Consider the following 26,472-nt stretch of genomic DNA (forward strand, 5'->3'; position numbering starts at 1 on the left):
AAAAATGTATCTATATGATGGGTGTGTATGTAGAAAAATAACAAAGCAGAAAATTTGAATCAATTTTTAATAATAAAAAATTTTATTACTAAAGGTTCATTTGTATCCAGTCCATCCTCATAGTACAAAGCATACCATATGAATTCAGAACAGCCTAATCTGCCAAGAGAGACTTTTGTTCACTCACTTTATGGTCAAATTCACGCTGAATTCTGTCTGTTACATGTTTCTTCTTCTTCTTATCATTTTGTCTTGAAGCAGTGGCTAGAAACACCGATGGTTTAAGATACTATCTGAGATCTGAATATCAATGCACATCCACTGTCAATTAATAAGAAGGATTTTAAAATGCAAGGACTGATGAGTGCTTTGTATATGAAAAAAATCCATTTGGGAAATCACTTTCAGGAACAAGGAACCCCTTGAGTGTGAGATCTCAGAAGGCCAATGATGTTTATGGTATTTTACACCCCAAATATTGTCCACCATGCAACCACAATATAGGCTGCTAATGGCAACAGGGGGAAGGACAGGAGGTTCCAAATGCTCAGCACAGCATGAGGTTATGGAGCATAGTTGAACTGCTTAGACAACAAGTAACTCACAAAAGTGCTACAGCGCAAGAGCAATGGGAACAATAAACACAGCAAACATTGCATTATATCTACAACAACAGTTGCCAAAGCTGACATTTCAACAGAAAGAAATCCAAGGAATATTGCAGAGTGAAAAAAGGAGAGGCAGATGAAATATTAGTGCTTCTGCAAGAGGAGTCAGTGGAATGTGTAGTGTTGCATAAGCTTGACTGTGCAGACACCGTACATGAGGAGTATAGTGATGATGATACATGCTTATCATGTGAAAGTGATACTGAAACAGGTGTTGAGTCGTGTAGTACATCATCCTTGTCAGACAGGTAGCCACAAATCCCATCTCCAGTGGAATGTAGTAAAGGACAGTCTTTGTCCAAGAAGTGGGTACTAAACATAATTACATACTTGGAAGATCATTTGCAACATATTCAAAATATGTTCATAGTAGTTTTTTTTTTTTACTAAGTCCACAGAAATATGACCAACTAGTGCATAAGAAAAACTGCAGATATTCAAGGAAGGAGAAGGTGCACTTGTTACAAAAATTGGTGTTAGTGCATCTCAAGGATGCTCGATATAATTTACAGGATATGGATGATAGTGACCTACTACATTATGCACATCAAACTGCACACGACATAGATTACAGTGATTTCAGGGGAAGCAGTGGATTGTTGCATAGCTTCAAACAGTGCTACAGAATTGGAAGATGCAACATAACAAAATTTCAACAAAGTGTCAACTTGACAATGCATAGCAAAATTTAGAATCAGCCTCAAAATTTGTAGATGAGATAAACAAAATTATCCCATCATTCAATGAAGAATTTGTTTTCAACTCCAACCAATCAGCATTTGAAGAGGAATTGCATATGAAAGGAACCTTGGAGATTAGAGGTACCAAGACAGTGTATCAAGATCAGCTAACGTCAATCCTTCAACACATTCATATAGAATTATGCCAACTGTTAATGTGGATGGTAAATTGCCTGGAAAGTTATTTATTACGTTGCGAGAAGTTAGAGGTGCTCTATCCCCTGTGATTCATTCTTGTGTGTGTGATCTTGCAAGGGTAGTAGAGAATATTTATGTCATAGCAAGCAAGAGTAGGAAAATGGGCATAAGAGAATTACAACTATGATATCAGCACTGCTTCTGGCCAATAACTGGTCAAAGAACTTGCATTTGGTTGATTCCTGGTATACATATAAAAATCATACTCCTTTAGAGCAAACTATTCCTCCTAAAAATTGTGTGACATTGCAATTCATACCACCTGGAAGCACTGGACAAATTCACCCTCTGGCAGTTTTTTCTTCCCCCCATGCCTCTAAAATATATTATCGTGCGACCTGCAGCTATGCCTTAAGGGATAGTCAGTTTCACAATGAGCCTCACCACAAACTGTTTCAAATTGTGTTACATGCCATCACATTCCATCAGTTCTCAGGGACTGATGACCTTGCTGTTTGTTCTCCTCTTCCAAATCAACCAATGTCCATCAGTTCTCATCACCTCGTTACACTAATATCATTTTACATGTATTCTTTAAGACTGCATACCTAGCTGAACATCCTGCATGTTCTGTTACTCCAAAGGAGTTCGCCTTTGATTTGATGTTGTAAACCATTGTGATCATTGTGGTGCACCATTTTTTATTCAGTATTCAGGGTGCAAGTTAATAGTTTGTTTTGAACATTTCTTGAATGTTGAAAATGTCCATTTTGTGAAGTGTGATACATACATCCCACAGAAGGTTGATCCCTGCACTTCCTGACACTCATTTTCTGTCAGCTTTCTGATGCACATGGTGACTCATTAGCAGCTAATATTTTTCCTGGCATAGTTGTTAACATAACGGGGGAGCAAGGAAGGTGCCTCCACGTGTGCATTTTACTTACATGCTACATAGAAGAAAGTAAAATGCCGGCGCTCCCCGGAAACGTTGCCCAATGGGACAACGGCCAAACCTTCCACCACCAGAAACCAATGCAATCAAAAGCCAAAAACAAAAACAGGTCCCCTTCAGGGCCAACCCTGACGATCATCAGCCTGAACGTCGAGGGAATCACCAAGAATAAGGAGGATGTAATATCGCGACTATGCCGATCATAAAAGTGGGACGTACTGTGCCTGCAGGAAACGCATAAAGGTGAAACAGCAAACAGACCTAATATCAAAGGAATGCGCTTGGCAGTAGAAGCACCTCACAGAAGGTATGGGAGCGCAATATTTACTAGACCCGAGATGCTGCTCTCTTCCACGAGTAAGACAACCACCAACAACATTGAAGTGTTAGCAATAGAGAGTGGATCATTTACAATATGCTCCGTATATAAACCCCCCGGCCAGAACTTACACACTTCAACGCCAGAAAGCTTCAACAACCTAAGGACACACTTCTTTGTGGGTGACTTTAACAGCCACAGCACCACCTGGGGCTACGACGAGACAGACACCAATGGTCAGCTGCTAGAACAATGGGCTGAGGCAAATAACCTCTCACTTCTCCACGACCCCAAGCTCCCCTGCTCCTTCAACAGCAAAATTTGGAAGCGAGGTTACAATCCCAATATTTGCTTCGTCAGCCGGAACATCTATGACACCTGCTGCAAAAGAGTATATGATGCAATCCCAAAGACACAACATCGACCTATTGGAATCCAAGTCTACTCAACAATCAAAACAACCAAAATACTTTTCCGTAGGAGATTCAACTTTAAAAAGGCTAGGTGGTCAGAATATTCCCAAGCGCTGGATGAGGAACTAGCCGGTCTGACCCCAACACCAAATAATTACCTTACCTTTGTTGAGACTTTGCAAAAGGTATCTAGACAATATATTCCTAGGGGTTGCAGACAACACTATCCCAGGGCTCTCAAATGCCTCAAAGGACATCCTGGAGAAGTATCAAGTATTGTTCGCGGAAGACCCATTCAGCGACGAAACCATCACCTGTGGCACAGCTTTAATGTCAGCCCTCAGCGAGGCACGCGAGAAGAAGTGGATAGCAACCCTAGAAAGAATGGATATGTCCCACAATAGCAAAATAGCCTGGAACCTGATTAAGAAACTGGATGGTGACCCAAGGCTAAGCAAGGCCCCCGCCAACGTAACTCCAAACCAGGTGGCCAACCAACTCCTTCTAAACGGCAAGTTCAACTCCAAACGTCAGAAAACTAAAATCACACGCCTACTGCCAACGGAAAACACCAACTTCCAGAAACCATTTAGCACGAGAGAGTTGAACAATGGCATAAATACCATGAAGAATGGGAAAGCCACTGGGTTTGATAATATTTGCGTGGAACAGATTAAAAACTTCGGCCTTGGCGCCAGGGACTGGATACTTGGACTTTTTAACGTGTGCCGCGAAACCTTTCAAATCCCGAAACTGTGGAGGAAGTCAAAAGTGGTGGCTCTCCTTGAACCCGGGAAGGACCCAGAGTCTCCGAAGAGCTATTGACCCATAACCCTTCTCTGCCATCTGTTTAAGCTCTATGAAAGATTGATCCTCAACAGAATAGAGAAGATCGTTGACTCGAAGCTAATTCCACACCAAGCAGGTTTTAGACCTGGAAAGTCCTGTACCAGTCAAATTCTAGCATTGACGGAACATATCGAGGATGGGTTTGAGAATAAACTAATCACTGGGCTGGCACTAGTCGACCTAAGTTCCGCCTATGATACAGTACATCACCGGACACTATTGCATAAAATCTATGAGACCCTGAAAGACTACCACCTAGTCAAGATAATCGAATCCCTGCTCCAAAATAGACAGTTCTTCGTAATGCTTGAGGGGAGAAAAGAGTCGATGGCGGAATCAGAAAAATGGGCTCGCCCAAGGGAGCGTGTTGGCGCCAATCCTATTCAACATATATACAAATGACCAACCAACTCCAGATAAAACCAAAACTTTTGTATATGCAGACGACCTGGCAATAACAGTTCAAGGCAACAGGTTTGAAGCCATCGAGGAGAAACTAGAAACCGCCCTTTCTATAATGTCAACCTACTACAAAAAGAATTCTCTAAAACCCAACCCCTCCAAAACTCAAGTGAGTGCATTCCATCTGAACTCGAGGCAGGCAAAGTACAGGCTCAATGTTACCTGGGATGGGACATTACTAGAACACACAGATACTCCCACCTACCTTGGCGTTGTGCTGGACAGAACATTGACATACAAATATCATTGCGAAAAAACACGCAAAAAAGTAGAAGCACGAAATTCCCTAATAAGAAAGCTGTCCAACAGCAAATGGGGTGCCAAACCTACCGTGGTCAGAACTTCAGCCCAAGCTTTGTGCTTCTCAACTGCCGAATATGCCTGCCCGGTATGGTGCAGATCCGCCCACGCAAAAAAGGTAGATATTAGCTTGAATGAAACATGCAGGATAGTGACAGGCTGCATGAAACCTACCCCCATAGAAAATCTTTACAGGGCCGCAGGTTTCACAAACCCTGACTCACGTAGGAAAGCCCATGAACATACCGAGAAGCTAAAACAAACCTTTGATGCTTGTCACTCAATATTTGGCATAGAGTGTGGCCCCAGCAGACTCAAATCCAGACGCCGTTTCCTAAGTTGCGCCTTAGATGAGCCCCCCCCCCCCATCTACTATCCACTAAGAGAGGACCCACCAAGTGGCGTTTCTGGTGATTGGAAAACCTGGAGAATGCTTAACCGCATCAGAACTGAGGTGGCTCCTGTGAAATCTAATCTGATCAAATAGGGTTTGTTGGACGAAAATGACGACAAATGCGACTGCGGCACTCGACAGGACATGGAACATCTCCTACAATGCCCAGCCTGCCCGCACAGATGCACCCTCGACGATCTATGGCTGGCTAAAGAAGAAGCATTGGACATTGCCCAATATTGGGCAAACAAATTGTAGTTTCCGGACACGAAAAAGTAAAGTAAGAAGTTAACATAACATTCTCAAATGAGCCTTTCTACAGATTGAACTTCCAAACCTCACGCTCAAGGGGTTCCTTGTAAGTTTAACGCAAGATAGCATAAGATATTGTTGCAGTCAAAGACATAATATATTATCTATATGCAAATGTAAGATAAAAATATTCTGAAACAATATATTACCATCATGTAAATTGATATTATATGAAGGTACTATGTTATGGCAGTAAGTGATACATACCATTTCTCCTTCTTCACTGCCAAAGTCAAGCCAAAGCAAGCGAGCTCCATCATCAGCAGAGGAGCGCAAACGCTCATACGGGTACTTCCAAAGTGTGCGGCCTGTTTCATCAAGTAGCGTGAAGCCCTCCTCATAATGAAGAAGGAGTTGAGCTACTTGATTACGCCATATGCATCCTGCAAAATAGACAAGCAGGAATAAAGAGCTTTCTATTTTTAAAAAAAATACAAATGGAATTATCTCTGTAAGAAAGCTACATAATAAATTAAACAACACTAATAAAGAGCATAAAAAAGTCTCAGTCAGTAGTCATCAACATATGCATATAAATCTAAGGGACCAATAATCTTCAAGACTCTGATTTCTTTATCTGCAAGAGGATGAGTTCAAGAAAGAAAAACACTAAGTATTAGAGAAAGAAATGTTGGCTATAATCCAGGTGAAAAAACTTTTATTCAACAGAAAAGCTATTAATGGTGATAGAAGGGTGGGTAAGATAAATTTTAAAGCAGTGGTTGCTTCCCACTTCTAAATACATTTTCCAATTTTTGTGCTGCTGGCATCGTTACTGCACTGGTAACCTCCTTCCATCTCGTCACCTTCTACTGTAGCTCAGTTAATCAGTAATACTTAGTGATTCCTAGTATAATCCTTGAAAAGCAGACCTTCTAAGAAGCTCTTTTCTCTTGTGGTTTATATCTTATTTATTTACCAGATTACTGAACACTATATTCACAAAACTTTAACATTATGTAAATACAGGGTGTTTAAAAATGAATGTACAGGTTCTAGGGCTTTGTAGCATTTATTACATTCAGTTTACAGTTATAAATAATACATCAAATGAAAGCGCAGATGAAACAGTTTTTCTTACAAGTGTTCACTTAGGTGAAATGTCAAGTCATCACTGAAGATGACATGATCCAGAATATCTTCTTCATCATGCAGCAACATTTCATTTGCAATGTTAACACATAAACCGTATGCTGTAGGCTTTTTACAGCTTGCAACAACTGCAGATGATAAGGACATAGTTGTAAGCATCTCCTTAAAGGTCTCCACAGAGACATCACTGGAAATGCTAAATCATGCCAAGCCATCTGAACTCATTTCTTGGTGCTATGCGTGAAAGGATCTTACTCGTTCAGCACATTCTGCAGCCACTCTTGGCCATTCCAGTCTCTTCCCTTTGCGTACAGGTATACAAATAAAACTGTTTGAGTTGCTCTTTCATTTGATGTATTATTTATATTTGTAAGGCGAACGTAATAAATGCTACAAAGCCTTAAAACCTGTATATTCATTTTGAAACACCCTGTATAATCATATTTTGAATAATGTAACAATGGAAAGTCCAGGTTGTAATACCAACATTAATATGAAAAGGATAGATTGCTACTCTCTCTCTCTCTCTCTCTCTCTCTCTCTCTCTCTCTCACACACACACACACACACACACACAAAAACCACATTGAATTGCAGACAGATGCACACTGGGCTTTTGGCCAAAGCCTACTTCAGAAATGAAAACACACACAAAGCAAGGACACCTTATGAACACACATCCACTATCTCTGTCCAGAATGGCTGGAGATAGCATGCAATGTGAGCTTGCTTGTGTGTGTGTGTGTGTGTGGGGGGGGGGGGGGGGGGTGTTCCTTTCTGAAGAAGCTTTGGCCAAAGGCTCAATACATAACAGTCTTTTTGTTGTGGCTGTTTGCAACTCATCTTTTTCATAATATTGGGGATGTCACATTTTACGGGCTATAAGACGCACTTTTTTCTTCGGGCAATTGCCTCCAAAATTTAAGTGCATCTTATATTCAAAATTAATATAAATATGTCCAGCGTTTGATTTAAAATTCCTGCCAGTCTTAAAAAGGGCCATAAATTCAATGCTGCAGGAAACCTATCTCTATATGGCAACATCGGATTCAACTGACAGCAGCAGTGCACCAAAGTGACGATCAAGAGTTGTGGGGATTCACAAGCTTACTAACAATGTCTCCCTCCAGCACTGTTATCACAAACCCAGGACACTGTTTAGCCTATGATGCATCATTGCAGTTTATGGTGTCAGTGAACTTGAACTGAAAGTGATGTGTGTTATCGGTAACAGTTCAATATTTTTGTTATCAGCTAGTCTTGTAATGAAAAAAAATAAAAGGTGTTCATTTGATGCAGGCTATAAATTGAAAGTAATAACATATGTAGGAGAATGAAGAAACAGAGCAGCTGAGCAGAATTTTGGACCTCTTCCAACAGAAAAAACCATTCGCAAGTCGTGGGGTAGTAAGGAAGAACTGAAAAAAATGAGGAAAACTAAATGTGCAAATAGAGGATTGAGTGCCAAATGGCCATAACTAGAAGATAAAGTATTGAAATGGATTCGAGAACATCATCAAAAGGCATTTGAATTAATACAAAAATGATTCAAATACATTCTTATAAGCTGGCACTACAGTGGAATTTAATAGACTAAATGTGGAGTTGGTTGATGCTAAAGGTTTATGAAGCATTATAGGTTTAGCATGTGAACCAAAACCAAAGTATCTCAGAAAATGCCACTACAGTACGAAGAGAAAATATCTTTACATCACTTTATTACTCCACATCGAAAGAAAACCAGTGTGAAACAAAGCCAAACAGCGAATATGAACAAAACTTCTCTGTCATCTGATGTGTCAAGTAACAGAACTGTTGCCATGAAAGGTTTAACCATAAAAACAAGTGGACATATAAAAATGCTCTACACTGTTGTCCTTTTATGTCATGCTGATGGCACTGAACTTAATCCAACTGTCATTTTCAAGCGCAAAACAGTGCCAAAACCTTCTGAAATACCACCAGGTGTTGTTGTTCACATAAATGACTAGGGTTGGATGAATGAGGCTGGTATGAAATTATGGATTAACAGAAGTGGGAGAGATGAAACGTGCTTTATTGAAGAAGAGTTCTCTTCTAGTGCTAGGTCATTTTAGTAGTCACCTGAAAAATTCTGCAAAAGAGATACTGAGACAGGGAAATACAGAGCTTGCTATTATTCCAGAAGGACTTACTTCACAATTGCAAACTCTTGGTGTCTCAAAAATAAACAATTTAAAGTGTATATGAGAGAGGAATTGAAGAAATGGATGATGGATGAAACCCAACAAGAATGCATGCCGAAGGGAGCTTTAAAATGACCTACAATCAAATAAGTGTGTCAGGGATAAAACAGTCTTGGTCTAGAGTGAGGGGAGACATTATGAGTGCGGAAGACGTTATTGTTAAATCTTTCAAGAAGTGCAGTATAAGTAACGCTCTTGGTGGCAGTGAAGACCATCTTATATATGAAGAGAACAAAGATGATGACGAAGAAGAAGAGAAGAAGAAGAAGAAGAAAGTTTTGATGATGATTTTAACAGGTTTTAAAGTCATTTCCACTTCATAAACTAAGATTTTTTGTAGTATGGCTTTGCACTCTCACAATAAAAATGGTAAAAAACATTATTTTTTTAAAAAATTACTTAAAAATTAAGGTGCGCCTTATAGTCCATAGCATCTTATAATCTGTAAAATACAGTAATGTAGTTCTTCTTTCTTTCCATGCATGCTAACATAAATTCAAGAGAAACTCTGCCTTTTGCAAGACACTGTTTGTTTACTTTTGCTTTCCCCAGAATGCTTCAGCACTTTCTGTGACATGTTCAGTGGGTTTTATTTATTAGTCTTCATTGCAAGACACTATTACTTGTATTAAACAACTAGTAGCTTCATATGAGAAGGAATAATAAAGAAAACACACTGAAGATAGCACAGAAGGCGCTGAAACACATTTTGGGTAAAACAAAATTAAACAGTGTCTTGCATATGGAGAAATTTCTCTACCAATTCTTTAAATATTTAACAATCGCCTGCCAAAAAGTAGAGTAGTAGTAGTTGTTGTTGTTGTCTTCAGTCTGAATACTAGGTTGATGCAGCTCTTCATGCTAGTACATTCAGTGCAAGCCTCTTCATCTCACCATAACTACTGAAACCTGCATTCACTTGAACCTGATTACTGTATTCAAGCCTTGGGTTCCCTCATAAATTTCTGACCCCAAACTTCTTTCCATTACCAAACTGAAAATTCCTCAGTGCTTCAGGATATGTCCCTTCAACTGACCCCTTCTTTTAGTCAAGATGTACCACTAATTTCTTTTCTCCCCAAAAGTATTCAGTACCTCTTCAATAGTTAAGAGGTCCATCCATCTCATCTTCAATATTCTTGTGTAACACGACATTTCCAATGCTTCTATTCTCTTCTTGCCTGAACTGTTTATTGTCCATGTTTCATTTCAGTACAAGGCTACATTTCAGACAAATGCCTTCAGAGAAGACTTCCTAATAATTAATTTTGTGTCTGATGTAAGAAATTTCTTAAAAAGTGAAAATCTTTTCTGCCTGTTGCCAGTGTAGATTTTACACTGTCACTGTTTCGGCCATCATTACTTTTTTGCTGCTTAAATTGCAAAACCCATCTACCACTTTTATTGCCTCATTTCCTAATCTATACAGCCTAATAGAAAAAGTGAAGAATCCAGAAGGCATAGTCAGGTGTCAATAAAACTTTGCCACTGACGAGTATGTAAATGATTAGAATTACAACTCTGTGACATGTTGAAAGGACAGCAAAGTGCACTAGTACTGTTTACATTTAGTGTTGTTACTGGCCCTGGTCAAGTATATAAGGGGCATGAGCAGTGTCATATATTGAGTGATCACTGTGAATGACACAGAGATGCCACATACTCGTGTGGTATAGTTATCGGCAGCTGAAAGAGTTTGAAAGGCACCGCATAGTGAGTCTCTGTTTGGCTGGCTGGTCAAATTGTGCAATATACAGGTTTATGGGGCATTCAGATGTGACAATGCCCCAATGTTGGACTGCGTGGGAACATTAGGGCAAGCACATTTGTTTTTAAGTTTTACATTGACCACATCTGACCAGCACAAGTTAGGACTGATGTGTTGTGACCAAACACATCAAATGGTTCAAATGGCTCTGAGCACTATGCGACTTAACTTCTGCGGTCATCAGTCACATAGAACTTAGAACTAATTAAACCTAACTAACCTAAAGACATCACACACATCTATGCCCGAGGCAGGATTCGAACCTGCGACCGTAGCGGTCACGTGGTTCCAGACTGAAGCACCTAGAACCGCATGGCCACAGCGGCCGGCCAAACACATCATGGTCCTTTTACTTCTGCACCTGTCATCCAAGAACAAGTAAGACCCTCTGCAACATTCTGTGTCATGCTGCCCCAGTAGTTGGGAATTAGCAAAAGCCAGACCATGGAATTACCATCCCATGTGTTGGATGCCATTAAGACCACAACACAAACAGCTCTGTCTGGTGTGCTGCCATGATCGAGAAGTAACGATCACTGATGAATTGTATCACACTGTGTTCAGTGATGAACCATGGTTTTTCAGTACCCCAGATGATTGCTGTCGGTGAACACAGCAGCAACCTGGGGAGAGGTCCTATTTTTCCAATGTTTTGGAGAGAGAGACAGTGGTGTTACACCTGACATTGCTGTGTAGGGAGCTCTGGTACCGAGTGCCGTGGGTTTTGAATCCACGTCAGATGGCATGAAACTCGATGGCCACTAGAGGTCGTTGCAGCAGTCGTGCCCTAAGCCGTGGCTGTGCGCACTCCTGGCCCGAGTCTAATGTGAGGGCACCATTGTGGAGCACATGGTCCCAGTGGCCAATAGTGACATACCCTGTCGTGTATTTAGGCGGCTGCATCTCACTCAGCGAGGCAGTCTGGTGTTTGCGTTGATTCCGTTGACATCTCGGTTACAGATGTCATGTTTACATTGCATGTGCTTACTTCTCGTTTATGAGTGGGCGTTGTTTTGATTTCGTGAGGTTGTCTATTGTGACCCTGTTGCTTAATATATTGTTGTTGATCTTGGTGTCTTACTTGGTTGTCAGTCGTCCATTCCCATTTGTCCGTCTTGTTTGTTCGTGGGCTGCTCCTGTCGGTCCCACCGCGTTTTCGTTAGCGGCAACCCTGCAACAGGAACTGTTGCAGTTACAACAGGAGCCATTGCGTGTGACTTCAAGGTCACTGCTGTTAGGAGACTGAGGGAACTCTGGCAGCAGAACAGTATGCCATTGACATCCTGCATCTCCATGTGTTACTTCTGATGCTATAATACCATGGTGACGTTTTTCAACATCTACATACATACTATGCAAGCCACCATATGCTGCACAGTGGAGTACCCTGTGCCACTATTGGTCATTTCCTTTCCTGCTCCACTCACAGACAGAATCAGGGGGAAAAAAAGACTGTTCATATGCCTCCATATGAATCCTAATTTCCCACGTCTGATCTTTGTGTTCCTTATGTGAAATATATGTTGGTGGTGATAGAATCGTTCTGCAGTCAGTTTCAAATGCCAGTACTCTTAAATTTTCTCAATTCCCAAAGCATCCCTGCAACACTTGCATGTTGGCCGAACCTACCAGTAACAAATCTAGCTGCATGCCTTTGAACTGCTTCGATGTCTCTGTTTAATGTGAACTGGTTCAAGTCCTGAACACTCAAGCAGTAACTTATGAACAAGTCACACTAAGCATCCTTTATGCGATCTCCTTTATAGATGAACCACACTTTCCTAAAATTGTTTCAACAAACAAAACGCTGACCATTTGCCTTCCCAACCACAATTCTCACAGGCTCGTTCCATTTCGTATCACTTTGCAACATTACACACAGATATTTACATGAAATGACTGTGTCAAGAAGGACAGTACTAACACTGTACCCAAACATTACGTGTTTTTTCCCCCATTCAACTGCATTAACTTAGATTTTTCTGCATTTAGAACTAGCTCCCAGTCATCACACCAACTAGAAATTTTTTCTAAGTCATCTTGTATCATCCTACAGTCACTCAACTTTGACACCTTACCATACATCACAGCATCATCAGCAAACAACTGCAGATTGATGCCCACCCTGTCCACCAAATCATTTATGTATACAGAGAATAATAGTGGTCCTATCACACTTCCCTGGGGCACTCCTGGCAATGCCCATGTGTCTGATGACCACTTGGCATCAAGGACAACATATTGGGTTCTATTATGTAGAAGTCTTCGAATCACCCACATATCTGGGAACCTATCTCACATGCTTGTACCTTCGTTAACAGATTGCAATGGGGCACTGCGCCAAATGCTTTCCAGAAATCTAGAAATGTCAAATCTGTTTGTTGCCCTTCATCCATACTTTGTAGTTCAAATGTGTGTGAAATCTTATGGGACTTAACTGCTAAGGTCATCAGTCCCTAAGCTTACACACTACCTAACTTAAATTATCCTAAGGACAAACACACACACACACACACACACACACACACACACACACACACACACACACACACGTACGTCCGAGGGAGGACTCAAACCTCCGCCGGGACCAGTTGCACAGTCCACGACTGCAGCGCCTAAGACCGCTCGGCTAATCCCGTGCGGCCATAGTTTGTAGTATATCATGTGAGAAAAGAGCAAGCTGAGTGCAATGCTTTCTAAAACCATGTTGGCTCATGGACATAAGCTTCTCAGTCTCAAGAAAATTTATTACATTCAAAGTGAGAATATGCTCAAGGATTCTACAGCAAACTAAAGTTAGGGATATTGGTCTGTAATTTTGTGGGTTCATTATTTTCCCCTTGTTATATGCAGGAATCACCTGCACTTTTTTGCAGTCACTTGGGACTTTGTACTGGTTGAGAGATTCATGGTAAATGCAAGCTAGGTAAGGGGCCAATGCTGTAGAGTACTCTTTGCAAAACTGAACTGGCATTCCAGCAACTACTGAGGCGAGTGAAAGATGAAGCAGATCTGAGAACATCTGGGGTTTACAAAATACCCTGCGATTGGATCCAGTCTGATGTCAGACAAACAGTGCACACTGTAGAACAACACAGGAATGAGCATGAGAGGTTTTATCACCTGTGTTAACTTGAAAAGTTTGCTTTAGATGCACATGCTTTAGAAAATGGTCACCAGATTAAATTTGACAACATTTCTGTCATGGCTGGTACCAATGGCTTCTGGGTAAATGTAATCAAAGAAGCCACTGAAATAAAAGAATCACTGACAACAGTCTCAATAGAGATGGCAGCCTATAGCTCAAAGCAGCATGGGTTACAACAATCATGAGGTTCAAGTGGAAGCACTGAACGCAAAGTCAATGTATTCCCATGTATGGCAGTACTGTGGGTAAGAGAGATGTCAGAGCCAGCAGCTAGAGTATACAGAGGGTGATTCAAAGGTCATGTTCCATAGGGCGAAATCTAGACTGGTGACTGTAGTCTTGCCCCACAGAACAAAACTGTATTCAGGGATATGATTGTTCCTATCATCTGAAGCAAAAAAGTCTAGTAAACATCCTCTAAAATGCATATCTTAATAGCTATGAGCACTTTCCAGTAGAAGAGATGTGTTTCACAGTAGAAAACACATGAATATGTTCTCATAGTTCTTAAGGTATGCATTTTAGAGCCTAAGTTTACTAGACTACTTTGCTTTTCATGATCATTCCTGTCATATCCATGAATATGGCTGTACTGTGGGCCAAGGCTAATGAATCACCAATGTAGAATTTGTCCTATGGGATATAATGTTTGAATAACTCTGTACAGGACTTATCATAAACTGGTCAGACATCATTTCATTCAACAAAACACAAGGGGTACTTGGTCAAAAGATCTAAGGTTCAGAATGGAGTTACGCACTCTAGTACAAAAATCTTGTAATCAACAAGCTCCCGCATAACATAAATCAGGAAAGTAAGAATCCCAACCATTTTCGAAGAAAATTAAAAACTAACCTCATCAGCCATCCTTTCTACTAACTATCTGAATATCCAGATTCAAAGGCCAAAAAATTCCATTAACTTCATGGCAACTAGCAATATTCACTACAAAGCTGCATGACAAGTACTTACATACTGCAAACAGGACTCATTATTTACAGATGTACAAAGGTAAATATCCATTTAATCATGTAAATATTAAGCTACGAACACGAGATGAACAGTAGCTATTAAATACAGCTGAAAAGGCAGCATCTTTTTTTCAAAGTAACAACTTTCTTTTTAATTCATTCAATTTAATTTAGGTAGGTTACAGATGAATAGCATTAAGCTACACAGTGATAATTTACTTCTAATACACTATGCGTATGAAGTTTCTTTGATTTACTTGTCTTTTGTTAACCTATACCTTGACATTTTTCATATTCCTAAAGGTTCTCCTCATTCCTGGGATCTATGGAACATGATGAATGTCTTATTTATCTAAACAGTATAAAAATATTGCTTACATAAATAAATACATGAACAATGCCAAAATTAACAAAACAAAAGGCAGTTATATGGAGTCATTATAAATGAAGCACAGTGGTGCAGATATGGTGGCAAAACATTTTCATGCAGGTAGTTACTTTAAAAATATTAGAGAAGGAAAGTTACTACTGACCACATAGCAGAGATGCCGAGTCGCGGTAGGCACAACAAAAAGATTCACACAATTGTAGCTTTCAGCCATTAAGGCCTTCATCAGCAATAGACACACAAACACAGACGCACAGACACACTCATGCAAACACAACTTTCACACACGTCTGCAGTCTCAGACAACTGAAACCACACTGCGAGCAGGAGCACCAGTGCATGATGGGAGTGGCAACTGGGTGCAAGGAGGAGGCTGGGGCAGGGGGGGGGGGGGTAAGTAGCGGAAAGGAGAGAAATAAAAAGAAATTAAAAGACAGGGTGTGGCGGTGAAATGATGGCTGTGTAATGTTGGAATGGGAACAGAGAGGGGGCTGGATGGGTGAGGACAGTGACAAATGAAGGTTGAGGCCACGAGGGTTACAGGAATGTAGGATCTATTGCAGGGAAAGTTCCCACCTGCACAACTCAGAAAAGCTGGTGTGGTGGGAAGGGCCATACGGCACAGGCTGTGAAGCAGTCACTGAGATGAAAGATATCATGTTTGGCAGCGTGTTCAGCAACAGGTAACTCAGTACCGTCCGGGACTGGAGCAACTGAATTACATTCTCCACCAGGGTTTCGATTACCTCTCGTTGTGCCCTGAAATGAGAAATGTCCTGCCCACTATCCTTCTCACCCCTCCCACAGTGGTATTCTGCCATCCACCGAACCTACACAATATACTCATCCATTCTTACACAACCCCTGCTCCCAATCCCTTGCCTCATGGCTCACACCCCTGTAATAGACCTAGATGCAAGACCTGTCCCATGCATCCGCTACTTACATTCCCCCCCCCCCCCTCCCCACCTTCTCTCCTGTCCTCCGTCTAAACTGCAGCACTTCACTGTCCGCCACCCCTACCATACTATCCCTCCCCCTACCCACCCCACCCTCCTCCTTACCCCCACCCAGCACCCAGTAGCCACTCCCATCATGCACTGGTGCTCCTGCTCGCAGTGTGGTTTCAGTTGTCTGAGACAGCACGTGTGTGCAAGTTGCGTTTGTGTGAGTGTTTCTGTGTATGTGTGTCTATTGCCGACAAAGGCCTTAATGGCTGAATGCTATACTTGTGTGAATCTTTTTGTTGTGCCTATTGCGGCTCAGCATCTCCACAATATGGTGAGTAGCAACTTTCCTTCTCTAATATTGTTACATTCCATCCTGCATTTTCCATTGTTTGATAGTTACTTTAATAGGTATTTTGTAGCAACTGGGCTGGTGCTGGTTAATGAGACTGACCAATACTGTTACCAGATTGAAATCTATGCTACCTGTGTGTGATGGTTATGTAAGTATGGGAATATATTTGTTTATCTATGATTTATTTTTGATTACTGGGCAAGCAGTAATACACTATTGCCGTATGTTCATATTTTGCACAGGCTCACACTCTAACTCCACCCGAACTGTCCGTGAAGGCCCAATGGTACTGACCGGCCACCATGTCATCCTCAGTTCACAGGTGTCACTGGCTGCAGATATGGAGGGGCATGTAGGCAGCACACTGCTCTCCAGGCTGTATGTCAGTTTACAAGACCAGAGCCACTACTTCTCAATGAAGTAGCTCCTCAGTTTGCCTCACAAGGGCTGAGTGTAACACAAGCTATCATTTGAAAATGGAACTTTTGTTCGTCTGAAACCAGGAATGAAATAAAGAAGATGGTTTGAAAGTGGCTGTGGTGAAATTCTTTAAACAAATGTTCTGTGCTGCTACAGTGCCAACTGAAAACAATGAACGATAATACCATGCAATGACCAAACTATAGATCTCGTGACAATAGTGCTGATGTGACAACTCACCCCCATCAAATCACAATATCAACTGTCTATTTCAGCTGTTCATCAGAAAGCTTATGATCTCAATTAATCAATCATCTTCATGCATCAATCTTCAATAATTTCATGCACTATAATGTTACTTTCCTATGATGTGGCATTATATATGGCTGTTGTGGCCTATAAGGTTGTGACCTGATAAAACAGTCACAGTTGAATTTTGCAATATGTTATAGTCTTTCCGCAGCCCAAGAGTATGGACTATGATTTAGAAGGAAATACTGATGAACAACATGGAACACACTTGATAATGCCCTGGCTCTGTCAAAATTTGCTACCTGTGTTCACACTGAAATAGTGGCCTAGCAGGAGAATCCATCAGCCTTGAACTGGATGACAATCTAAACATACAGAAGGACATTTACATCTTTCAATGGTGGAAAACTTAGCAACTGTCAGCTGAAGAGAAGACACAATGGTAAAAAAATAATACATTGTGCGATATCTAGTAGCAATTATTATTATCTAGTCAACCAGACTACATGCTATAGTGAGGGTTGACTGGGAAGATAAAAATAACAATGCCATCCAAACTGCATCAATAATAACTGAAGATTTACAACGAGGAATGTTCCTTTTGTGTTTTGCTCCATGAAGTGTCCCAAGCTGTGAGGCAGACTCAGTCAGTCAACAGTCAGCTGAGAATGAGAGGCCAGTTACCACATAGCAACTGCAACTGCAACTGCATCTGCATCTGGAGTTCAGCTTTGCATGGCAACTGTGCCAAGATGCCTTATTGTGGGCATGTAGGAAACACAACTGTGATTAAATAGTGATTTTAAAACATTTACAGACTATTTGATCAATCAGCCACTACCCATTTCCATAGTTGATAACCATTCTTTGATTGCTACCTACAACTGCAACAGAGCCGTCGCCAGCAGAGCACTAGCACAGATGAAATGAATGTCTGTCGTGGACTGAGCTCTAAAATATATGGAGGAACAACTGATTATTCAAAAATTGTTCCTCCTGGTAACAAACTAATTATGGCTATCCTCAACTGAGCACAAGTTGCAACATCAAGTGAGAAAGGTTTACTATGAGATTTTGCAATAAGAAATACTGAATCGCCCATCACTGACACTGTGCCTCCACATAGCAAAAATTCAACACAGAATGATTATATTTTTCTCTCTTCTCTAAAAAGAAAGTAGTACACTGAGGTGATGAAAGTCATGGAACATCTCCTAATATCGGGTTGGACTTCCTTTGCCTAGCATAGTGCAGCAACTTGATGTGGCATGGACTCAACAACTTACTGGACTCCCCTATAGAAATATTGAGCCATGCTGCCTCTACAGCCATCCATAATTGTGAAAGTGTAGCTGTTGCCAGTGCAGGTTGTTGTACACGAACTGACCTCTTGATTACATTCTATAAATGTTCAGTGGGATTCATGTTGGGAAATCTGGATGGTCAAATCACTCACTCGAATTGTCCAGAATGTTCTTCGACCCAATCTCAAACAGCTGTGGTCTAGTGACATGATACCGTTGTTTTGGAACATGAAGTCCACGAATCGCTGCAAATGGTCTCCAAAAAGCCAACATATCTATTTCCAGTCAGTGATGTTCAGCTGGACCAGAGGACCCAGTCCATTCCTTGTAAACACAGCCCACACCATTATGGAGCCATCATCAACTTGCACACTATCTTGTCAACAACTTGGGACCATGGCTTTGTGTGGTCTGAACGATACTCAAATGCCACAATCAGCTCATATGAACTGAAATCAGGACTCACCTGACCAGGCCATGGTTTTCTAGTTATTAGGGTCCAACCGATATGGTCATGAGCACAGGAGAGGCACTGCATGCAGTGTTGCGTTTGTGCTGTCAGCAAAGGTACTCACATCGCCCGTTTGCTGCTATAGCCAAATTTCACCACACTGTCATAACAGATACATTTATCATGTGTTCTACATCAATTTCCACTGTTATTTCATGCAGTGTTGCTTGTCTGTTAGCACGGACAACTCAATGCAAGCGTCATTGCTCTCAGTTATTAAGTGAAGGATATTGGCACTACACTGTCTGTGGTGAAAGATAATATCTGAAATTTGACATTCATGGCCACACTCTTGACACTGCAGATTTCAGAATATTGAATTCGCTAATGATTTCCAAGATGGGATGTCAGGTGCATCTAGCTCCAACAATATTTCCCTGTTCAAAGTTGTGACGTTCGCCTGCTTCCTCATTGATTGTCCTCAGTGTCGATGTACTGCGTTGCTACACTGACTGACAAATGGGGGGGGGGGGGGGGGGTGGTTTGTAAGTACAATGCTGACTGCTTTAAATGATGTAGCTGACAGGTGCACATTGGTGTGTTTCACTTTCACTGTTCACAACCCCCCAATAACACACAGTTATATGGCCAGTGCACTATTGTTTAACTTTCGATAAGCCTCATTATTAGTTTGCAGGCAAACATCCACATACTGCTACAATAGTTTACTGTTTAACATCTACAGGCAGTAAACACTTAACCACACAGATCACAGTATTTTCCAGGATAATATAGCACATATTGAACAGACACTGTCATTGTTTTAACACACAGCCTATTTGTATTACTCTTATTTCACAGTTAAGTTGATGCATTGTTGTTGATCTAACCAATACATATTCATCATCTGAAACTTGGCCATAGACTGACTGTCTTGGGATCAAAAATCGGGCCCTTATAAATCCTCACAATAATAGGCACTGAAACTACACATTGTTCAATGTTTAGTTTACAAAAATTACTATTAAAACTAAACTCATTAAATTAACTGAATACATAGACAAACTGCATCCTTTTAACAGTTTCTTCTACTACAAGGGTTAAACTGAATTATTTGTTTAAATGATGAAATTAACATATATAGTTATGCGAACAATACTTTGATGAAACTGAAAATTACTTTGGAATTAATTAAGGGCTGGCTTTGCTAACATGCTTTTGAATAGAGTCAAATAGATCATTTAAGAATACTATTAGTTCCCAGAATGAGATTTTCACTCTGCAGCGGAGTGTGCGCTGATATGAAACTTCCTGGCAGATTAAAACTGTGTGCCCGACCGAGACTCGAACTCGGGACCTTTGCCCGCGAAAGGCAAAGGTCCCGAGTTCGAGTCTCGGTCAGGCACACAGTTTTAATCTGCCAGGAAGTTTTTTATCAGCGCACACTCTGCTGCAGAGTGAAAATCTCATTCTGGAAACATCCCCCAGGCTGTGGCTAAGCCATGTCTCCGCAATATCCTTTCTTTCAGGAGTGTTAGTTCTGCAAGTTTCGCAGGAGAGCTTCTGTAAAGTTTGGAAGGTAGGAGACGAGGTACTGGCAGAAGTAAAGCTGTGAGTACCGGGCGTGAGTCATGCTTCGGTAGCTCAGTTTGTAGTAACACTTTTCACGTTTACGTCGCACTTCACTTAGCGTAGACCGGGACTGTGTCCTAGGCATGCCCGATGTTGACTGACTGGGCACGGCCCGTGCTGCTGGAGTTGTTGTTGTTGTTGTTCTTGTTGTTACGCCGGCAGAGGTCGCGTCCGAATTCTCGCGTGCCCTCTGGTGGACGGGACTCTACTTGCGGCAACTACCGCCCGTGACGCACCGTGCCAATGTGCGCCTCCCGCGATCTTTCTGGTGGCTACTACACTCCTCCTCCTTCGGGGGGTGAAGCCACTGTGATCCACTGCGTCGGAAGGTGGAGCGTCGGGCAGGAGCGATGACCTCCACATCCATTGGATGGCCGGAGTCGAGGGGATCTGCCAACCCTCGAGCTGGAACCTTCGAATACGGCTGGAAGTGACCCACACGAAGAGGCCCCCGTCGTCCCACAACCGGAGCTCGGGACAGAACGGGTGACAAGCTGTCGAACTCCGGATCCCGTTCCACCTCGGGAGGGGCAAGACCCAGTGGTGAGGATGAGGGGGAAGGGACAACCACAGGTGAATTAGCCCCCTGAGAAACCGAACCTGCTAGGGGGGCCGGCTCTCGCTGGGGCATCTCGAATGATGGCGATGCCGGTGCTGGAGCTACTGGAGGCTGCCAAGGCTGAGAACCATCGCAGTGCGGCAGAGTCACAGCGGGGAGAGGAGGTAACGTCCCCTGTGAAACCAATACAGGTGCCGGCAATGGGGAAGCCGGTGTCCGAGAGGTCGGAGGGTGGGTGCCCGAACGTGGACGTAGCTGATTTTGGTGACGACGTACCACCCGATCCCCCGCCTGCAAGGTATAGAGCCGGCGGCCATTTCGGCGCAGGACCACCGCCGGTATCCAACGTGGATTGCGACCAAACCCACGGGCCCAGACCGACCTACCCAGTGGAAAACCAGGTACTTCGTTTTGTGAAGACTGGCGAGGACCAGGCCGGAGGAGGTGCAGCAGAGTCCTAGGTTGACGCCCATGGAGGAGCTCTGCGGGGCTGCGGTCGCCCATTGGTGTGGTCCGGTATGCCGTCAAGAAAAACGTCAAGGCTTCCTCTGCAGGAAATTCGTGCACATACTTTTTCATCTGCGTCTTAAATGTGCGCACCATGCGCTCGGCTTCCCCATTCGATTGTGGATGGAAGGGGGGAGAGCAAACGTGCCGAATACCGAAGCGCCTACAAAAATCCTGGAAGGTCTGCGAAATAAACTGCGGTCCACTGTCTGAGACCAGGGTGATTGGCAGACCTTCCACAGAAAAGATTTTTGCTAGTGCCTGGATTGCAACTTCTGAAGTGGTTGAGGAGCAGCGAACCACATACGGGAATCGGGAATACGCATCAATGACAATGAGCCAAAAGCCATTGAGAAACGGGCCCGCAAAATCAATGTGAACACGTTCCCATGCTTGTGTTGCCAGCGGCCAGGAAGAGAACGCTGCCCTGGGAGATGCTTGTTGGCTCGCACACTGGGAACAGGCGGCCACCAAGTGCTCAATTTCTCTGTCAATACCGGGCCAGTACACATGTCTGCGAGCCAAGGTTTTAGTACGGGAAACACCCCAGTGCCCCGCATGTAATAACGTGAGGACCTCCCTTCGTAAACCTGCAGGAACAACCACGCGAGGAGCTGTATCATCGGTAGCCAGAAGGAGAACTCCTTCCAAGACCGAGAGGCGGTCTCGTAGAAGAAAATAATTACGAAGAGGGTCCGAGGCCCGGCCTGGAGGGCGGGAGGACCACCCCTGCTGAATGAGGCGAGCTACTTGCCGGAGAACCGGGTCAGCCGCCGTTTCCCTGGCGACTCGAGAACTAGTGATCGGAAAGCCATCAACTGCTTGGCGGGATGCCACATCCAAATGAAAACACATAATCTCCTCTCGATCGAACGTAGGATCCGGGCCCACCGGAAGACGGGAAAGAACGTCGGCATTGGCATGCTGTCCTGTAGGGCGAAAATGAATGTCATAATGGTACTTAGAGAGGAACAAGGCCCAGCGCTGTAGTCTGTGGGCCGCCCTATCCGGAATCTGAGAGGTGGGGCCAAATAACGATATTAACGGCTTATGGTCAGTGATTAACTGCAACTTCGTGCCGTACAAGAAAGGGTGAAACTTGGTAACAGCGTAGACAATGGCCAAAGCCTCTTTTTCCACCTGGGAGTAATGGGCCTGCGCGGGACTAAGCGTTTTAGACGCAAACGCCAGTGGTTGCTCGGAACCGTCTGCGTTGCGATGGGCCAGGACCGCCCCCAGCCCATACTGCGAAGCATCTGTAGCCAGGACCAATGGCTTACGGGGATCAAAAGTAGCCAAACAAGGGGCTGAAGTGAGGAGGCCCTTCAACGAGGTGAACGCTCGCTCGCATGCAGGCGACCAATCAAAAGGAACACCCTTGTGCAGAAGGCAGTACAGGGGGTGGGCTATAGTGGAAGCCCTGGGAATGAACCGGTGGTAATAGGCTATCTTGCCTAAAAAAGCTTGTAACTCTTTCAGCGAAGTGGGCCGAGGAAGGTTGACGATACCTTGGACCAAACTTCCTAGTGGCTGTATGCCATGCCGAGATATGGTGTAGCCCACATACTCAATGGACGGTTGGAAGAAGGTTGACTTACGCAGGTTGCAACGCAAGCCCACAGACCTGAATTTGAGAAAGAGGGTGCGAAGGTTGTGCAAGTGTTCCTTCGTGCTGCGGCCTGTGACAATTATGTCATCCAGGTAATTAATACAATGAGGGATTGTCGACGTGACATGCTCAAGATAACGCTGGAATATCGCCGGGGCACTGGATATTCCAAAAGCCAACCGCTGGTATTGGTAAAGGCCAAACGGGGTGTTGACGACCGCCAGCCGTTTGGAGTCCTCATCAAGAGGTATCTGATGATAAGCCTCCGACAGATCGATTTTCGAAAAATATTGGCCACCCGCCACGGCGGAGAACAATTCATCAGCACGAGGCAAAGGATAGGTGTCCACCACCAATTGGGAATTAATGGTGGCCTTGAAATCGCCACAAAGACGTAAGGTTCCTGAGGGCTTCTTGACAATAACGAGGGGCGAAGCCCACTCACTGGAAGAAACGGGAAGAACGACCCCTAGGGCTGTCAGCCGGTCTAGCTCTTCCTTTACCTGAGGGCGGAGAGCCAAGGGGATCTGTCTCGCGCGTAGAAAACGCGTGCGAGCCGACGCCTTCAACGTTAAGTGAGCTTCAAAATCGGAAACACGCCCCAGGCCCTCCTCAAAAATATCTGGAAAGTCTGAGATCAAAGATTCCAATGAGTGATAGGGAACGTCTTCGGACACCAACTGTATGGTGTCAGCAATAGAAAAACCGAAAGCCTGAAAGGCATCCAGGCCAAAAAGGTTAGCGGAGCTCGCATCACTGACAACAATAAAAGTAATAGGCCGAGTGACTGATTTGTAAGTCACATCGGTAGTGAATTGACCCAGTAGGGGAATGAACTGTTTACCATAACCGCGTAGACGCCGGTAAACTGGCGCCAACGGGGGCGATCCAAGGTCGGAATAAGTTTGTGCATTCAACAACGAAACTGCCGCCCCCGTATCTACTTGCAGTTGTAACCGGCGCGACCGAACCGACACCTCAATAAAGAGTTTGTGGGCCGATGCGTCGGGAGCCTGGCCCGATGAAACTTCCTGAATGTCAACGTCCATGTCCTCTGTACTTGCTTCCTACGATGCCTTTGAGGCTGAGCGGCAAACTTTAGCAATGTGACCTTTTTTATTACATTTGCGACAAACGGCCCAACGCTGGGGGCACTCTGACCGATCGTGATGTATATAGCACGACGCACAGGACGGCAACAGGGGCCGGCGGCCGGAATTCTGTTTACGCGCCGTGCGGGAGCGGCCGTAACGGCCGGATTGTACCGCTCGCACGTCGTCCACCCCGGACACAGTGGACGCGGCCGCGCCACCCTGAACCTCCGCGACGTCGCACCACGCTTCCAGCTGTTGACCTGCCGCGTGAGAGACTTCATACGATTGAGCAATGGACAGAACTTCCTCGAGGGAAGGGTCTTCTAACTGCAGGGCCCGTTGCCGGACCTCCCTATCAGGGGCCGAACGAACAATGACGTCGCGTACCATAACGTGGGCATACGACTCTCGCGACTGCTCCGTGACAAAATGACACTTGCGACTAAGACCGTGCAGGGTAGCGGCCCACGCCCGGTAAGACTGATGGGGCTGTTTCTTGCATTGATAGAACTCGACCCTAGCCGCCACAACATGCGTGCGGCGGCGATAATATGAAGACAGCAACGAACACAATGCGTCAAAAGTCAAGGACGAGGGTTCCTGCAACGGCGCTAGCTGCCGCAAAACTTGATACAGCGAGGGAGATATCCAAGACAAGAAGAGAGCACGACATACCTCCGCCTCGGCAACATGAAACGCCTGGAAATGCTGCCGAAGGCGATGTTCATATGCGTCCCAATCCTCCGCCGTCTCGTCATACGGGGGAAAGGGAGGAGGGAACTGCGCCGGAGCAGACGGCGTGGAGAGCAACGCCGGAAGCACTTGTTTCATGGTGGCCATGAGTTCCGTCTGCTGCGCAACCAAAACTCGCACCAAATCCTCCATGCCGTGGAGAAACTGCGAAACCGGAACAACGACGCAACACGCGAAAGAACGACCCTACTCGTCGCCAATTGTGTAGTAACACTGTTCACGTTTACGTCGCACTTCACTTAGCGTAGACCGGGACTGTGTCCTAGGCATGCCCGATGTTGACTGACTGGGCACGGCCCGTGCTGCTGGAGTTGTTGTTGTTGTTGTTGTTACGCCGGCAGAGGTCGCGTCCGAATTCTCGCGTGTCCTCTGGTGGACGGGACTCTACTTGCGGCAACTACCGCCCGTGACGCACCGTGCCAATGTGCGCCTCCCGCGATCTTTCTGGTGGCTACTAAACAGTTGGTAGAGCACTTGCCCGCGAAAGGCAAAGGTCCCGAGTTCGAGTCTCGGTCGGGCACACAGTTTTAATCTGCCAGGAAGTTTCAATACTATTAGTTGTTCCTCCAAATGTTTATAATTAGTACAGAATTTATATTTGTTTATATGTCAACAACAGAATTTAAATTACAAAACAATTACTCATTTCTCCCTACAACAAAAGGTACTACCTAGGAATAGTCAAAATAAATTACAAAATCAATTACATACAAAAAAATTAGCACAAAATTAGATCTGGTGCTACATTCTTTAAAACTGAGGGCCAATCTTTCTCTTTTATGGAAATGCATATTATACTCATGTATGGTAACAGTGTTTAGTCAGACATGAAAAAATGAATTTTAAAGAGGCAGATGGCAAAATAGGAGGGGAAGTAAAAATATCCCCCCTTGCTTCATCATGAAGTCTGTTAATTCCAACCATGTGGCCATAATCATGTTGGAAACCTTTTCAGATGAATCTCTTGAGTACAAGTAACAGCTATGCCATGCACTGTCCTTGTATATTTTGTGTATGTGATACTACCACCATCTGTCTAAGTACATACCACTAGCGCATGACTTTTGTCACATCAGTGTATAATGCTGTGAAATGACATGAACTATCATTGCATTCATAGCCTGAATCCACATGCTTCTAATAATGTGCAATGTGTGAGATAAATTGTGCAACATACCACAGCACTAGTTACCAAGTAAACTTTTACTGCTGCATTTAGAACCATTCTTGGCACAGCTACACTACTGGTAAATAGTATTGTACAGATACTGTCAAAAATTCAACAACTCTACAGACAATCATATAGCAGAACTGGCCTGCATTCCTCACCTGCTTCCTACACAGACTGCAGCTACTACAAGGAAACAATTCAAGATAAATATAAATTGGATTGTTTTCCTCCAAGTCTTCAGTGGTCACCATGCATACCAAGGGCACAAATCTCAAT

General features: G+C 43.6%; 1 protein-coding gene across 1 annotated transcript in view; it reads right to left on the reverse strand.

Annotated features, from left to right (window-relative positions):
* Positions 1 to 26,472, reverse strand: part of LOC126252599 (beta-2-syntrophin-like) — a 342,954-nt gene that overhangs the window by 19,285 nt on the left and 297,197 nt on the right. The window contains exon 6 of the mRNA XM_049953502.1: positions 5,758 to 5,933. Within this exon, the coding sequence (XP_049809459.1) occupies positions 5,758 to 5,933 (176 nt within the window). The remainder of the gene's footprint in view (positions 1 to 5,757; positions 5,934 to 26,472) is intronic.

The sequence above is a fragment of the Schistocerca nitens genome, chromosome 4 (assembly GCF_023898315.1).
Source record: "Schistocerca nitens isolate TAMUIC-IGC-003100 chromosome 4, iqSchNite1.1, whole genome shotgun sequence".
NCBI lineage: Eukaryota > Metazoa > Arthropoda > Insecta > Orthoptera > Acrididae > Schistocerca > Schistocerca nitens.